The sequence below is a fragment of the Anarrhichthys ocellatus genome, unplaced genomic scaffold (assembly GCF_004355925.1).
Source record: "Anarrhichthys ocellatus isolate YVR2014 unplaced genomic scaffold, GSC_Weel_1.0 scaffold40, whole genome shotgun sequence".
Classification (NCBI taxonomy): Eukaryota; Metazoa; Chordata; class Actinopteri; order Perciformes; family Anarhichadidae; genus Anarrhichthys; species Anarrhichthys ocellatus.
This window is the reverse complement of record NW_022280070.1, coordinates 1,269,025-1,285,936: the sequence shown is the minus strand read 5'-3', so window position 1 is coordinate 1,285,936 and position 16,912 is coordinate 1,269,025. Positions and strand designations below refer to the sequence as shown.

Below are 16,912 nucleotides of genomic sequence, written 5' to 3'. Positions count from 1 at the left end.
TGGCTGAAAAGGGTCGTGTGCAGCAAGCAAATGAATGAAAAGTCATATTTCCTTACGTTCGGATCAGTTTAAAGGAGAAAAGGAAAAACTGTTTATTTTGATATCATATTGTTGCTCACTTTAAAACAACTACATTACATTGAGAAACAAGAGAATAGAGAAAAATGAAATAAAAATAAAGACAGCCTAAGCATTAGAGTTCATACATGTCTTGGTTGTTTTCTTCTGACCGGGGTGGAAAGCGGAGGTGAACAGAGAGCGGAGGAGAGATGACGCCATCGGCCGCAGAGTCACGTCCAGTCATCCCACTATTTGGGCAGGTCAGGGGTCAAAGTTTAACACAGTTTTTATGTACAAACTGCAGCCCAGATGATAAAAACAGCAAGTTTGTGCAGTGACCATTTTGCTCAAATGTCAGTCAGTAACCGTAGACAGTAGAAACATTGACAGCGCTCAGCTACTCAAACACTGGACATTAGATTAGAAAAATAGCTCTTACAACATATCCATGATGCACAGTCAAAAAGAGGACAATAGAAAATTGTCAACATACAAAAGGGAATGCATGAGCACTAATAAATCAACAGTATTGGATTTTAAATCACATTTTTTGATTCCTTAACATGGTGTAAGTTCACAATGAATCCAGTTTAAATGTCTGATGCATGGAGGCAACGGTTGGGTGTTTTAAACTAATTAGAGGTAGCTTTGCCCTTTAAAGATTTCTTTGTAAGCATACTGTGGTATGAAATAACCACATACATATACTCACTTACTCATGGATTCAACAAAATTATAGACAAAAACTTTTTGGTTCTTATTACTGAGTCTTATCTAAAGTGATACTCCAAATATTACTGGTGTCTATCTTTTTATCATAGATTCACTTTTGGAAGATGTAACTAACAGGCAGAGTAGAAGCAGATTATGATACAGAAATGGTCTGACAAGTTTCTGTGGGTGTTTTTACACTTTTGGATGCTTTGATGAAATTAATTAATTAATTAAAGTCGACTACGTCTGCAGTTCTCCCTCAAGCAATCAAGAGGTTAAAGCTATAATCCATAAGACTTCAGTGTGTGGTAACTTAACACAACTCTGATACAGTGTTAGGAGAGTGGACAGTAAACAGTTAGGCTGATATCAATGAGACAAATTCAAAAAACAGTAATCCAGGATTACACGCAGCAATGTTTCCTGTGCATCCTTTGTTTTTAGGTATTTTGAATCCCTCATGAGAGAGGCGGACTCCGCCACGAACACTGAGAACTGCCATATAGAGAGACGATTACAGAATCTGAATACATTGAAACATTGTTGACCATAACAAGCATTACACTGGATTTCACTCCATGAAAATATTAAGGATTACAATTTTAAGTTCTTGATTGGTTGGAGTATCACTTTAAATTTTTTGATCAAACTTCTGCCACGAGATGGCAGTGCATGTACATTTAATCTCAACATTGAATATGCTGCAAATCAGAACGGAGATGTTTCAAAATAAAGTGTAGAATGTATCGCACACATTTAAAGACTTTCAAGTACTTTAGAAAAGGTTGATTAATGTGTCCAAGAGAGTTTATATGTGTGCGAGTATGATTATTGTGGAACTATCACCCTCTTTAAAGGAACATTTAGCTCTGTGCAGAAGCATTAAGGTAGAGGGAGGACTGGTCTTACAGGGTATTTGGTCATGTTGACCTCGTTGGCCCCTTCGCTCTCAGTACAAAGGGACATCAGGGCCAAAGTGGCGTCTGTAGATCATTCCTCACCTGCTCATACGGGCTGACTCCTGACACACAAACTGCCTCTCTGTTCTCTCTTTAATCCACCGTTACCTTCAATAGAGGTGAAGTAGTAGAGAGATCTTTGCTCACTCTCAATGGAAGTATCTTTCTCATCCTCACTCGTCTTCACACATCCACAGAGCAGCACAAACCTGTTAGCTCGCCTCTTCTGAGTTCTTTAGATTTAAACCACTTGACAAAACACCTTCACTCTCCCCAGTTTACCCAACCCAGCCTCTCTCTGTCTCTCTCTCTCTCTCAGTTACTGCCCCTACTGTTCTCCACTGTTGTTTCTTTGATTCTGGCCCCCTCTTCCTCCTCTTCCTCCTCCTCCTCCTCCTCCGGTGCTGCTTGGATCTGCTTGGCCGTCTCTCTCACGCTGGAAAACTTGACTGACTGCTCAGTGGTCGCCGTCTCTTGGTGGTCTACGGAGACAAAGACTGATGTCGAAGGATGCAGTAAAATCATGACACAAAGTTTTGCCATTCATATCAATGTATCATAATTATGGAGTGTTTCTCTATTGAGTTAACAGAGATAACTGGAGGACAGGAAGACAGTAGAATTGACAGTGAGGCTGGAACAATTAGTTTATTCACCGATTAGTTGCTTGACAAAAAAAAGGCAACTATATAGATCATTTATTAGCTGTTTAAGTCATTTTTTTAAAGCAAAAATGCTTAAATTTCCCTCCTTTTTTAGTCTTCTATGATAATAAACAGAATATCTTTAAGTTTTGGAATGTGGGTGGGACACTGATGCTATTTTATAGACTTAACGATTCATTGAATAATCGAGAACATTATTAGCAGAGATTTGGTGATGAAAATAATTGTTAATTAGTTGGAGACCAAATCGATAGAAAGATCGAAAGATGAAGGTTCTATATTCTATAATATATGAAAGATGTTTGTTTCTAGCTTATCTTATGTTATTAAGAAGCAAATAGACTGATGCATAATCAATTCAAGAATGGGCTGTACTATATAGAAATGTAATGTGATGTAAATGTAATTCTGCAAACCTACTTCAGCATTTCAGCAGGCGTCAACAAAGGGATTTATTGAGAGAGCTTCTGGGCTGACAGAGCAATAATTCTGTTATGAAATGCCACTGTTCTCATGTGATTTAATGGAGATTTAAAAAACAATAATCATGCAGCATAAAACAAAATAATAAGGATGTGTTTATACAAAAAAAAAAGTTCCCTCCAACTTGAGATTTGTGTATTATTTTTTTCTTTTGATGGAGATGAAACTCCCACCGCTATTCTGCTTCAGCACATAACTCAATCTCAGTCAAAAGGTTTTACACTCTAAATATAAACTAATAGAAGAAGAGCGGAGGCGGTAGAATACAGAACAGAATGAGGGAGCACAGCCTGCTCTGTGGGCTTGTTAGTCCTGTCTGGCCTCTGACTGGTCGGTGTTGCGTGCAGGCCTTTAGTCGGCTGCAGTGCGGCCTCTGACAGATTTGGGGCATGAGACAGAGAGCTGTACGACACCGGGGCTGTCTCTCAACGCACAGAGCTTCATCCGCGCTGCTGCTCGGCCCACAGAGGAGCTCACCTGACCCTGAACGCTCCGGAAGACTTTGAGAAGAGCATCTCTGCTCTACTACGAACAAATAGGGTTTTATATTACACTTGTTATGATCACACTATTTCACAGCATGTTATGCCTTTTACCTCTTTACTTTTATTTTTTCAGTCACCTTGCACGTTAAGTTGTTTTCCCATTTTTGTAAAATACAAACTTGATGGTCCGACTTTGGAATATGTTGCTCTCTCACATACTGTCACAAAGACAACAAAAGAATTTGAAAATAAGTCTGCTGGAGATATTCTCACGTGAGAGGCAGAGAGTAATGTAGGGCATCTACCTTACTGAAAACACTCAACTTGGGCTCAGTGAAAAAAAATCCCAAAAGACTTTGAATGAGGTTTATGGTGACACGTTATGTATCAAACGTGTTTTTCTCACTGTTTGAGGAAGATTATCTTCGAAGGGAGGAAAATACGTCCTGAGAAAAGACAATCCGTCACACTGCTCTCGGGACTCAAGGGATACTTTCCAACTAACCTGCAGCTAAAATAGCTGGATGTGCGCATACCTCCTTTAATAAAAATGAATCCTGAAATCTTGAACTATGTGAGGTGTTTGCAGACTATCCGGTTAAATATAGATGGGCAAACTGATGGAAAAAGACATCTTTAGATACTCTGCACTGCATATATCAACAGCATGTGCAGCATAAAGACTATCACTCTCATTTTTAGTAAACCAATTTCCCTTGATCTTTTATATGAGCAGGACATTTGTGGTTAAAACAACAACAACAACAACAACAGTGTTGTCCTTGCTGCTTCTGTGCGCAGTGTTGCTGCTGCAGCCATGTTGACAGAGAGCCTCTCTCTCACCAGCAGCTTTGGTGGGAGATGTGTCCTCTCCCTCCTCTCCCTGCCAGTGGTCCCCATCCTCCTCCCCTTCACAAGGGTCTTCCAAAGGGGGGTAGATACCTAGGTGCTGCATTTGTGCTTCGGCCATCTTCTGCACGGCTACACACAGGTAAAAACAGCACACACACACACAGGGAGACAGCCACACAAACACATGGACACAGGGATAGAGGGATCTATTGTTTTGGTTTTACCACGCTTCCACACTGTCAGTTTTTATCAAGCCTCACAGTGGTTTTTGAATACATGCCAGGCAGGCAGGAAGCCAATTAAAGCACATGCACTGACAGACAGGCAACTGCAAAAACAATATCCCACACTGATGTTTTTGAGCCTCCGTTGTTTTCTATCCCTCCTCTCACCCTGTTCTCCCATCTGTTTGTTTGCACCCTCGTCTTTCCTCGACTGCCATGCCCTCCTCAGCGCTCTCGCTTGGCAGTGCTGACTCACACTCTTCTCTCTCTCTCTCTTTACACTCTCCTCTTTTGTGATATTACCTCAACTCCCCCTCTCACTTCCGCTGGGTCACCTTGACTTCTCTCCCCTCTCTCTCTCTCTCTCTCTCTCTCTCGCACACTCAGATACACAGTGCGGCACTGAGGCAGGTCACTTATTCTAGCATAGGTTATGTAATTAGAAATTATTCTGAGGTATAGCTCTCTCTCTCTCTCTCTTCTTCTCTCTGCGCAGGAGCTAATGAAGGACAGATTTGTGATGCGGGAACGAGGCCTCCTGGCTCATTATATCATCACTCCACATGCATCACATACCCATAAAACCCCATTAAAGGAATCTCTGCTGACAAGCTCCGTAATGCAGATGTTTGCTCCTTTAGCAGCCACATGCAACAAGCAGGAAGCCACAGGCATAAAGTCACAAAAGAAAGTACATGTTTGTGTTCATGTATTTCTATCCTGCCTATACGTGCGTGTTCATGTCTGCCTGTGTGTGTGTGTGTGTGTGTCACAGCTGTATACACAACTGATGGTAATCCAGGATGATCCAGACTTTCCTAGACTCACACTCAGTGTCTCACAGCTGTCACACTCTAATCTCCCGCTTTCTCCCGTTCTCTGTCAGACACAAATATACAGATCCTGTTGTGGAGTGTACAGTAACAAAACCCACGGAAACATGGCTATGCATATCACACATGCACAGGGAATCAAATAGAGGCTTTTAGTGCATATCAACCCATCTGTCACATGAAGTTTTGTCCCCTTTGTCCGCTATCATGAAGCATGGAAAGCGAGGAGATTGACTGCAGCGAAGCACGGTAAAACACAAAGCACTTAAACACAAGGATGAGTCACAACACACAACTAGCACCATGTTGTACCGATACTGCTCACTATACCTTTGAGTGATGGAGGCTGATACACGTTTGGATTGACACGTTTTGGTTTGAGCACTCCGTTCTCTCCTACGACCCACTGTGAACAAAGAGAGAGAAACAGTAAATGATTCATGCATCAAAAACAATAATTAAAAAGTGAAATGGAATAAGTCGTTTTTTTTAACCAGGCAATATCGTTTAGTTTATTTTGGATGTTGTTTTAATTTAGTTTAAAAAAAACACATTTCACTGCTTATTTTCATTTTATTATTATTTTACTATAATAACCCTGAATCACACGTGTAAGTTGCATAATGGACCATGATTGGATGACCGTGAAAACGGCCTCCTGGTGTCAAACTCTGCGCACACATCACTCTGCACATGTGAAGGTCAAAGCATCCAAGTGAAGTAACAAATTCACATTTATGTCTTTGTTCCAAAACGTCACAGAAGAAGGCAAGATACGGCAATTTAATCAATTATTCTGCACATTTCATACATAGTTGCATAAAAGATGATGATGCAGTTTATGATGCTGATATCAAGAGACATGTTCAAACCAAAATGGCTGCACCTTTACATCAAATGAATACCTTCTTTATTTTACACACTGGCTTTATCTCTATGGCATAGTCACCACATGTGTTTGTCAACCATGCAATGCAATTTTCAATGTCTTTCAGCCACATCTTGTAGCCTTCCTCAGTAGATAACAATAGTTTTCCAGCTATTTCTAAGGTGAATAATAAACCTTTCAAGCTCAGGGAATTTAAAATGTTTAAAAGTTTGAATTAAGATCTCTTGGGTTTGAACATGGTTGACCACACAGCATGAATTTGTGATGATTAATTAACACATCAGAGGATCCAGAAGTGTTAAAAAAGTGACATTAGAAAGCAAACGCCAATTGGCAGCTGATATAATAGAGAAACACAGCATTATGTTGTTAAACAATGAAATGATGAACTCCAAAATGAGGGTGGGTGACTCTTTAGTTGTCGGGATAGAGTGGGAGGAGGACAGATGAGAATGCACAGATACTTATTACAGAAAAGTGTTCCGACTTCACCTTTACCTGATGGGTGGACTGATCATCGTCAGGAGATGATTGGTCGGCTACTCTAAACAGTGTGGCAGGGGTTGGCCTCCTGCGTCGGATCTATAAACAAACACACACACACACACACACACACACACACACACACACACACACAGTATTATTAATAATGCCCAGCACAAAGCCTTATCAATCAAGTGGAAATCCTTGAGAGTTCACGCTGGTGAAGCGCATGCTGGGGCCTCGCTGACTTCACTACTGATCAGGTCAGAGCACATGCCCCGGTCAGTAGAGCAGAGGAAGACTCATTATGTAACTCTGATTTCAGAGACAGATGCAGTTAAAAGGCATGTTGTGCAGAACAGAAGCTCTATTCATGCTTGTTGCTCAAGTTTCAAGTTACTCAGCATTTTAGAAGCGTTAAAGCTTTTGATACAGGGGGTTTATTTGAAGTGAATGACCTCTTCACACAACACACAAGTGTGTGTGAATGAGCTCCATTTACCATCATGTATACACCCCCTAAACACAGGGACCATGCAAAAGAGGAATTCAGACTCAATGAGCCCCAGCAACCAGCCCAGACACTCCCTTCCCCTCCGCTGTCCAGTCTCCCTCTCAAACACATACAAGTTCCCTGGAGGCTGAAGCCAGATCGCTGTCGGTCTGAGAGCAGACAGACAGACGGACTGCAGGTCCGCACTTCACCTCTAGAAGAAGTCACTGTGCACAGCACCTCTCTGTCCTTATAGGAACAAACACCCGTCTGTGCCCCTCCAGCTCACCAATATCGTGCCCATTAGACTGCACTCTTATAGTTTGGCATTTCTCTTGACAACACTTTTGATACTTGAATCCGTTTCAGTCATACTCCACCAAAACTCTTTTGAGTATTAAACACTCACCCTTTGTAGAGTTGAAAGCAATTAAAAAAGGTTTATAGCACCGACATGCTTAACAGGGTTGTGCATGAGGACTGGGATTCAAGTTGCGTATTCAGCTGTATTTTGGAGAAAAAAAATATAAGCGTCCTGAAAGTTAGTCAACAACTATTTTGATTATTTAAGACATTACTTTGATAGACGTCATTGTAAATGTAAAATGCATTTTGGTTTTGACTCCTTGGAACTTGTTTTGGGAAGTCTGAATTAATGTTAAGAGTGTTTTCTGACATTTTATAGACTAAATGATGCACCAATTAATCAGACGTATAGTGTACAAAAAGAAGATAATTGTTAGTTGCCACCCTACACAGGTTTGCAGCTGTGGTTTGAGCCATTTCTCTGGATGTGGTGCTATATTTCTCTATAGTGACAACAGCTTCACCAGAAAGAAGCGAACTGAAACCGTTTTACAAACCATCTGTCACGCAAACAGGAAGTGACTGTTTGATACACAAAAGATAATTTTGGGGTGTCATATCACTTTCATCACAAGACTGAACACTCCTGAGCAGAATGTGTGAGGCCTTTGCTTCACAAAGAAAGATTTACATGCAGAAAGTTTCACCCAAATTACCACAATTCTAAAGGATTAATAGCTGACATCTATAAAAAAATACCTTTTGGAAAATGTTAGGATAAAATTAAGTGTGCCGAGAGTGAAAGCAGTGCAGCTGAGTGGACTTGGCAGGTCAGACAAGCACGGAAGTGTCCTCTGTGGAGGAAGCCAACCTTGGCCATGGCATGAACCCCTGCTGCTGTTTACGGCACAGAGTAAAGTAGCCTGGCTCTATTTTGCGTTAAACTGCTGCACACAGAGAGACGTGTTTGTGTTCGGTTTCCCTCCGTCTTGTTAAGCGAGGTGTGCGTCATTGCAGTGAGGCACATGTTGCCAAAGCAGAGGCTTGCTGGGCCGCGTGGCTTTCAAACGCGACAACACAGAATAATCGTGCGTGGATTTCGTCCTTATTTATGGCACCAGACACACATTTTAATCTCATCACGCAACTTCCAGCTGTCCTGTCTCCCCTGGATCTCTCACACTATCTGTCTTTCTCCCATTCACCTCTCATTTCCATCTCACTTGATCATCTGCTTCCTCTATCCTGTTTACTTCCATATCCATCCTTCATTCCTTGACGGGGACATTTCCAAGACTTCTCTCCCCCTCTCCTTCCATCACCAGAATGCATCGCAACTGAAATCATGTTATTATCACTTTGTTTGTTTACTTGTCTGTCCTTTTCAAACCCCAACTGATCTCATCCACAGGGCTCCCCACCTCTCCCCCTGGCAAGGTGTGGCGGCCTGGGGCTCCATGCTGATGTGAACCCTGCTGCCTCGGCCTGCCTGACACCTGCTACCAGCCTTGCAGGGCGGCCTGTGTCTCACACAAGAGAAAGCAGACACCAGATGTTGCCATGACCAAGCCTATGCCCAAGTACTGGGAAACCCATGGACTGGGCCTCTATAAGCCCCCCCATGCAGAGAAATTATTTGTAAGGTGTATTTATAAAAGGTTAAGGTGAGGAAGGTATAAGAGACATGCCAACAGACTCTTACAGGTCTACAGTCATTTTAATCTGTTATTTTTCAAGCAAAATGCCCCCAAAAATTCAAGTCATAGCTTCTTTATTGAGGATGTTTGCTGCTTTTTTCAGTTTCTAAATTAAATTTCAGTTTTGGACTATTGTTCAGAACAAAAAAGATCTTTGGCTGGAACTGTCAAACTATTTTCTGACATTTCATAGACTTGACAATAATATATTACTCGGGACAATAATAATCAGATACATTGATCTTGAAAATTATTTTTAGCTGCAGCCCCAATTGATTTGTTCATACAAATCTACATAGAGCTTAAAAAGCGTCACTTCCCCATTTTACATTTGACTTTACCACAAATGTCTAGTTTAGTACAAAATAGCTGCCAGACCCCTTCAGTTCTACTTCTGTTTTTGGAGGTATGTTGTGTGTTATGTTACATTATTCTGGTTAAAGTGATGGTAATGTCCATAATAAAATCCAAAATAAATCCACGGGGCTTGCTCCTTTTAATAGATATCTAAAGAAAAACAGTTCTCAGCTACACATTAAGTACAAATATCCAGTGCTGGGTAGATAATGTCTTGGACAACATACCTGTAAACCACTGCTTGCTGTCTCTGTCATGAAAACTATGAAGCAAAAGCAAAAATTCCCATTTCTCATTCTGCCTGAAGTCCATTTCATGAACCCTGACAATTAAATCTATTAAGGTGTCATTGAAAGAGAATGCAGAATGAAAGCAGGAAAAGATTCAAAACTAGATTCCAATTTATTTATTCAAATAGAGATTAAAAAAAAATAGAGACGTGAGATAAATGGAAGTTAAAATGATTGTGTGGGATAATTGAGGTCACTGAGAAGCATAATCTGTCAACCAGATGATCTATTTACCTTAATGTGTGTGCTCACCTCCAGTGTGTGTGTGTGTGTGTGTGAGAGAGAGGATGCGTCTTCCTAATGTCATCATGTAATCATCCTGGTCTTGTGAAATGCCAAGTCATGACCTCCTAAACCAGGAAAAAGAATACAGTTCACCTCCATGGTACATTGTAAAACAGGGTGTATTGTAGATGAAATAACAATAAAACCCTAAAGTCAATATACATAGATGCATTTGCAGCAAGCAAATAGAGGTGTCCCTTTCTTACACACAACGTGCTGGTGACAGCGACGTGCTACTGTATGACTTTGGCAATGCCAGAGATGACATTAACACACGTAGTGACTAGTAATTTTCCAGCCTTAAAACCAAGCACACTCTCTCCGAGTTACATAATATGTATGCGACTTCCTCATTTACGCCAACACAGCGTGTGAGATTACTCCTGCTACGCATTATCTCTCAGCCTCTTCCTCCCTCCACTTCTCTAAACCCCCTGCCCCCAATCCCCCAACCCCCCTCCTCTGCTGCCAGCCATTGTTTTTGTACCAAGATCAGTCGTGCTGCTGTGGACTTGCACTGAGGGGCTCTAAGCAGGCGGCTGCCGTGGCCTTTCAGCGGTTCCACAGGTGAACGCCTGCAGGCATCCCCGAGAGGCAGCAGCACCTTGCTAGGCTTCACACAGAGATTTGGTCTCAATAAAAGCATTGGCTGATGGATCATACAATAGAAAGGAAATGCATCAGTTTATCTTAAGCAGATGAGTGAATTTGAATAATACACAAACTTTGCATTGTGTGACAGATGGAGGAGGTAGAAACCTCTAGATTCATTGTGGCGTGGTAGACTGTTTGGCTACTCTAAATCTGTTAACTCTATGTATTTTTTATTTAATCCCCTCTTATAAAATTATTATTAAACATCGTGCTTTTATATTCCTACTTTCATTGATTTGTTGATGATTTCTTTAAACCGCCATTGGGAGGTATGTTTTGAAACATCCCATAGTAATACAAATCTCATTATCTGAGAGTTGTATTTTTAGAAGTCTGCCAAGTGTAAATGGGCGCAAGTAGCCAGGAGGGACTCTAATACGGGACTCACCTCACTCTGTGCGGTGTGGGGTACATGAGTCATTAGCAAATGTTGACTTTGCACAGGTGTGCATGTGTGCACAGGTATGTGTGTGTTGGCTCAGAATAGTCTTGCGTAGCAGCCTCGGTGCAGATCTGCTGATATGGGTCTGCTCCCCAGAGGCCGTCCTCTAAGCTGGTGCTCTCGTGGCCGGGCCTATAAAAAGCAGCAGCAGTAGGACAGCATCAACTAGATTGGAGGGGTCCCTGGTGGGAGACAGAAAGGCTTTAAAACTCTGCCCCGCACTAGCGCTAACACTCGAGCATCTCGAGGGGAGCCAGCTGTGCAGACGGCCTCGACGCAAAGACAACACAGAGAGAAAAACACCTCAGATCTCCTTCCCCGTCAGCTTAAATCTCTCGTGTCCAACAGCATGGCATTAGATCGGGCCATGCTATTGAGCAGTGCGTGTCAACTCTCGTTGATAGGACAGGGAGCATCACTCAGATCCATTTGAAGCTTTTCTGAGTCTCTCCCTCCAAGCTGTAACCCAGGTCCGGATGGATAGATATAGATTTGTACAAGATTGATTTGTAGTTATGGCATCTGCCCACAGGCGCATGGCACTACATCACTCGGAAATAAGCACTTCTGTATGTGCATGGAATACAGTACAAAGGGAGGCATATGGAATAAGTTTGTGCAAAGTAATCTAGGTCTTGCGTTGAAGTCTGTTTTGAGTGGTGTAGCTCTGATGTTCTTCCCAGTGAAGATGGATGAATTTTTGGTGGCAATGAGCTCAATAATACAATAAGGAGAAAAATGATCCCTCTCAGTATGAGCCGAGTGTTTTTTTTTTTTTCTGTTTGTACATTTTAATACAAAAAATATTTGACAAATAAAACACATGTTGTATAGACATGTTTGTTTTGTAAGCTCAATTACAAATGGTGGAAAACAATTGCACCAAGTTCGAAAGTTGAACTATTCAAAGAATGTCAAATCTCTAAAAACATGAATGTATTTTTGGTAATAATGCAAGAGGGGTGCAATAAGTGGTAGTTAATTGAAAAATCAAACACAAATTCAAAGTATCTTATCTGCCTAATGGGACTACCAGCATATTTATTTAGATGTTGTTGGTGGGAGGCTAAAAGATAACACACCAAGCTAAGATGCAACATATCAGCATGGTTAATTGTCATTATCTGCCTGTTTTGTTTGTGAGCATATCCACAATAAGGTTTAGGTATTAGATTTTTTTTTTAGGTTCTGTGTTTTGCTCAAGGATTTGGACACACTGTTGACTTTTGTCAGGATTGAACTCAATACCAGCCCACCATGCCCCTTCCTGACAAAACTGACAGACTAAATGTTTCCATAACCATAACAAATACACCACCAAAGGCCCGTGATCAGATATATCATAATGACAAACAGCTCTGTCAGACACATTCAGACTATACTCAGTTATCACTACCAGACAGTGTTGCCAGTTAGCTTTAACAAGGCGTCACGGAGTAACGCACGCTTGTCGAGTTTCAAGCTGTTCAAAAGAGGGTCAAGGACGTGGAAATGCAAATTACAACCCCGACTGCAGCTCAATGAGGTCTGATGTTTGTCAGATAAGCACGGTGTGCTCGTTCCTATTTAAATGAACAGCATCTTTGAATTCTTGTAAGTCAGAGAGTCTGCTCCTGCACGTTGCTTCTCAATAATTCTCGTAACACTCTAGCGGTGACCTTTGGCCCCACCACCCCCCCCCCCCATCTAACTGAATAAACAGTTAGACTGGAAATAGCATCTGGAGGGGCTGTCCAATGACCTCAAAATATGAAATGTAATTACGCTGAACCCACTGGCAGAATATCACACTCAGACAACCACCTCCCTTTCTCTCATTCTCCTCAGTCTCGCTGTATCCTCCAGCATTTACGTAATTAGCTGCTGGTAGCCGTTTGGTCTGTTATTCCAGTGACTGTTGGAAGAAACGTTTACCATCACAGCACAATGGAGATAATGTGCCAATGTCTGATGAGTGACAGGAAGCCACCTGCCAGGTCGCAGTGCACACTGGAGCAACACACGGCGACGCGACACCAGGGGAGATGTCAATCAAAGATTTCACAGGCATGACGGCACCTCTAACAGCCTGCAAACACTGCAGGATAATTGTGCTTTCATTGTTCATACACTCAAATTTAGCGTTGTCACATTTTACAGCTGACGAAGACCAGTTCCAGGGTTCAACGGGCAGGGACAAACAAAGGACAGAGTAGCTATAGTTACTCATCTGCAACATCACATTTACCCACAGGTGATAAATGAAAAAAAAGATTACTGTTGATGGTTGCTATGCAGCTTACAGATCCTTGCTTGGATGCAAAAAGCATGTAACTCACCTAAGTGTATATTTGTTATGTGCGTCAGGACAACACACCATGTGTGATGGGACTATTTGTGCGTGACATCATTTCTGATTTAGGCCTTTCCCCCATAAACACATGGTATGCCCCTGTGTAAGCTCATTAAGTTGCAGGCAGATAAACGCGAAAAAAAAAATGTCTCAACCTCTGTGACGAAAATCAGAGATTACGACAGACAGCAGCAATAACATAATGCCATGTCTTCTCTGTGTTGATGAAACAGTGATCGAGACCAATCCCATTTGTTTCGAGTCACGCCTCAATGCTCCCCTCAGTATGCCTAAATCAGTCTGACCATCCTGTGGCTCTTTGGTGAGAGAGAAGGACTCCGGGTTCTGACATTGAAAGTAACATCTTGAGGGAGGATGGCAGCTCAAAGTTGCAGTTCAGGGTCCAGATCCTGACATAGTTGCAATGAACTACTGTCTGATAACAGTTGGTGACAAGTCAGCTCCTGATCCCATCCAGCTCTTATCCCCCACTCCCATTCCTCTCCCCGCTGTGTCACTGTTGCCTTTCTAATCCTCATCACAGATATGATCGCTGCTGTTGTTGCTAAAGCCAGGGTTAAAAAATAAAGAGAATAGAGAAAAAAAAAAAGCATGTTGATGTGCAGTTAGAGATGAATGAATGCACATTAAGGAGCTGTATCCCTTCATATCCTGACTGCAGCCTGACTTTGGTTTGATTTACGATGAACCCTGAAGCGACAAGCGAGTGATTAAGTGGGATAACGACACCAACTGACAACAGATGATTTGTTGACTATAAAGACTAAGGGGGCTGTGTTGCAGCATCGTATAGGCCTCCATCAGGTTCTGGACAGTGCCTGTGCATGCCTGTGGTGCAGCGGGCATTACGGTGCATTTTCAACTTACTGTGTACAGTGTCAGCAGGCGGCAGATCACTCCCCCCATGCTCAATATTTATGCTTTATTACCCGTTTACACATTACACACATCCATGCACAAATGAGCCAACAGAAGATGATAGATTGTTCAGTTAATATAACCATTGGGACAACATGACATTGAGAATAGAAGGTAAATGACTACATGAAATAAACAGGCCTCTGTGCACATGAGCGAAAACTGAGTGGAAAACTGAGTAGAATGCGAAAACTGAGTGGAAAAGGAACATGAAAGGAGACTTTGTGCTAAACTGCTGTCGACAGATACACAACAAGAAAATGTTTCTGTCGAGTCATTAACTAATCAAAACGCCTGGACTGTCACAAACAGGGAGCAACAAACACATTCGCAGCCTGCAGAAGACAGAGGTCCATTCATTGTGTCCAAACTGTAATTACGATCTGTGGTTTCAAGTGATGCAGTTCATCTTATTTCAATAATTTCTTTCCTTTAGTTTTTGCCACTACAAACATCAACAAACTGCTTTGGGCATGCAACTTTGAAAGAAACAGAAATAAATGTAATACATTTGACAATTCACGTCATTGGGCAAACTGAGTCACACCTCTACAGTGATATTCCTGTCCTCGTGCAAGGGAAAGATCACTGCACCCTCTTGCCCAGTCCTACTATGCTTTGTGCCATTCAACAAGATGTTCTTCCGGGCAGTGTATGTTGACAGTCCCTCAGACTGCTAATGTTTACCCACAAACAGATGCTGTGTCAAAGGTCGTAGTTTGACGTTTAACCCAGAGCCTGAATTGGGGAGGGTTGGAGAGGGGGGTGGTGGGGAAGATGAGGGATAGGGTGCGGAGAGTGGGTGGATAAATCATGCCCTCCGTAACCCCTTTAGGTTTAATATAGATTAATATAGAGATGCCATTGAAAGGCTTTGGACTGATGCCCTTTCCTGCCCTTTGATAGTCCCTTTGATATTCTTTGTTTCCTGTCAATTCAAAGGATCAACACAAGCTGACCAGATCAGGTTGAGTCAAGAGAGGAGAAACCTAGAGAGACATCTGCTTGTTGAGTCCACTCGGAGGCAGACTTGATGGGAATCAGGGATGCAGCGACTGCACCATGACCCTAATCCCTGTCCATGGAGCATATTACCCTACATCACCTATTAAGCAAGTAGGACCAGAGACGGTATGTGTATGATGGAGGGCAGGGATGATAAATATACCCATGTGCTCTCTACGCATTAATGACAATCTCACCATAGCTGTTGAAGATTACTATAAAGGGATACTTTTCAAATACTGTAAGGTATAGGAGGACATAACTACAGATATATTCAGAGATGCCAGGAATGTAGTTGGGAAAATTTCTGAACAAAGTGCTAAAGGGCTTGTTAGAAGATCTTTGATTGGGGGTGCTTTCTTATATCGCGTGGAAGTGATGTGTCAGTGAAGTGAGAACATTTAATTGAGAAATAAAATTGAAGTCAAGTGACATTCAGGTTGTCTTGGACAAGTCAGCATTCAGAGGTTGGTAGAAATGTGCTCACAGTGAAGTCAGTGGATTGTCCTGAGTAACCTGGACATTGTTAATTATCCATTCCCCAACAATATGGCCTACTGCAGAAGATGCAAGTAACATATGTCTCAAAACTTGACTAAATACAACCAGGACAATCTGCATGGCCAAATACCAATAGAGTGTTTATGGTAGAATATATTCCTTCCGAGTAAACATGTGAGAAATGCTCAATAAGAATATCTTACGCCTTTGAGGCATGTACAAAATAGCTGCTGCTTTCTCCCACAATGTGCAATATTTCACTGAGTGGGAGGTATGGAAACATCTCTCACATCAACACACATATACACACAAACATGTAACAGCATCGTCGTAAACAACCTATCAGACAGACAGGGCTGTCCATTAAAGTTGACCTTTTAGATGCAAACTGAGGGGGAGCTTTGGGGCGACATAGTTGTGCAGCCTGTCTTCATAGTAACAAGGCCCCGGCAGTTCATTCAATAGTGGTTTTGAGGGTTTGAATACCATCGGAAAGAACAGGAAGCAGTTACCGGTTGCGTAACAAGTTCGGAAGAATGGTATAGTCATTGCAACTCATTAGCAAAGACTGACTGATGGGCGACAGTAATTGCTGTGGGAGGGGAAGGGAATTAAATGAGTGTCGTTAACCGTACTCCTGCCCACCCACTCGTCCCTGGAGACTCCCATCAGCTCTGGGTAGATGCGATCTGCTTCTAAGCACACATAAACACACCCTACAGTTTCCCACACTCCCCTTTGGCACATTTGTTGTTTTGTTTTAACAATCAGCATTCATCCACCTACACACACAAACAAATTCAAAATAGAGTATTATCATCCATTATCCACAGGTTTGGTATTTTTCATACTCTCGATACATCTAGGGTGAATAAACTGGTGTCTCGAATAAAAGCACTAAGCTGACACAGAAGTACACACACACACACACACACACACACACACACACACACACACACACACA

The 16,912-nt window shown here is 42.0% G+C and overlaps 1 protein-coding gene across 2 annotated transcripts in view; it reads right to left on the bottom strand.

Annotated features, from left to right (window-relative positions):
• Positions 1-52: 52 nt before the first annotated feature.
• Positions 53-16,912, bottom strand: part of ppp1r1b (protein phosphatase 1, regulatory (inhibitor) subunit 1B) — an 18,857-nt gene continuing 1,997 nt past the window's right edge. The window contains exons 2-5 of one of the 2 annotated variants that reach the window (XM_031867817.1): positions 6,657-6,746; positions 5,606-5,681; positions 4,210-4,347; positions 53-2,215 (exon numbers count right to left, since the gene is read on the bottom strand). In XM_031867817.1, the coding sequence (XP_031723677.1) occupies positions 2,049-2,215; positions 4,210-4,347; positions 5,606-5,681; positions 6,657-6,746 (471 nt within the window). In that variant the 3' untranslated portion in view covers positions 53-2,048. The remainder of the gene's footprint in view (positions 2,216-4,209; positions 4,348-5,605; positions 5,682-6,656; positions 6,747-16,912) is intronic. The other variant, XM_031867818.1, reaches the window with a different exon arrangement.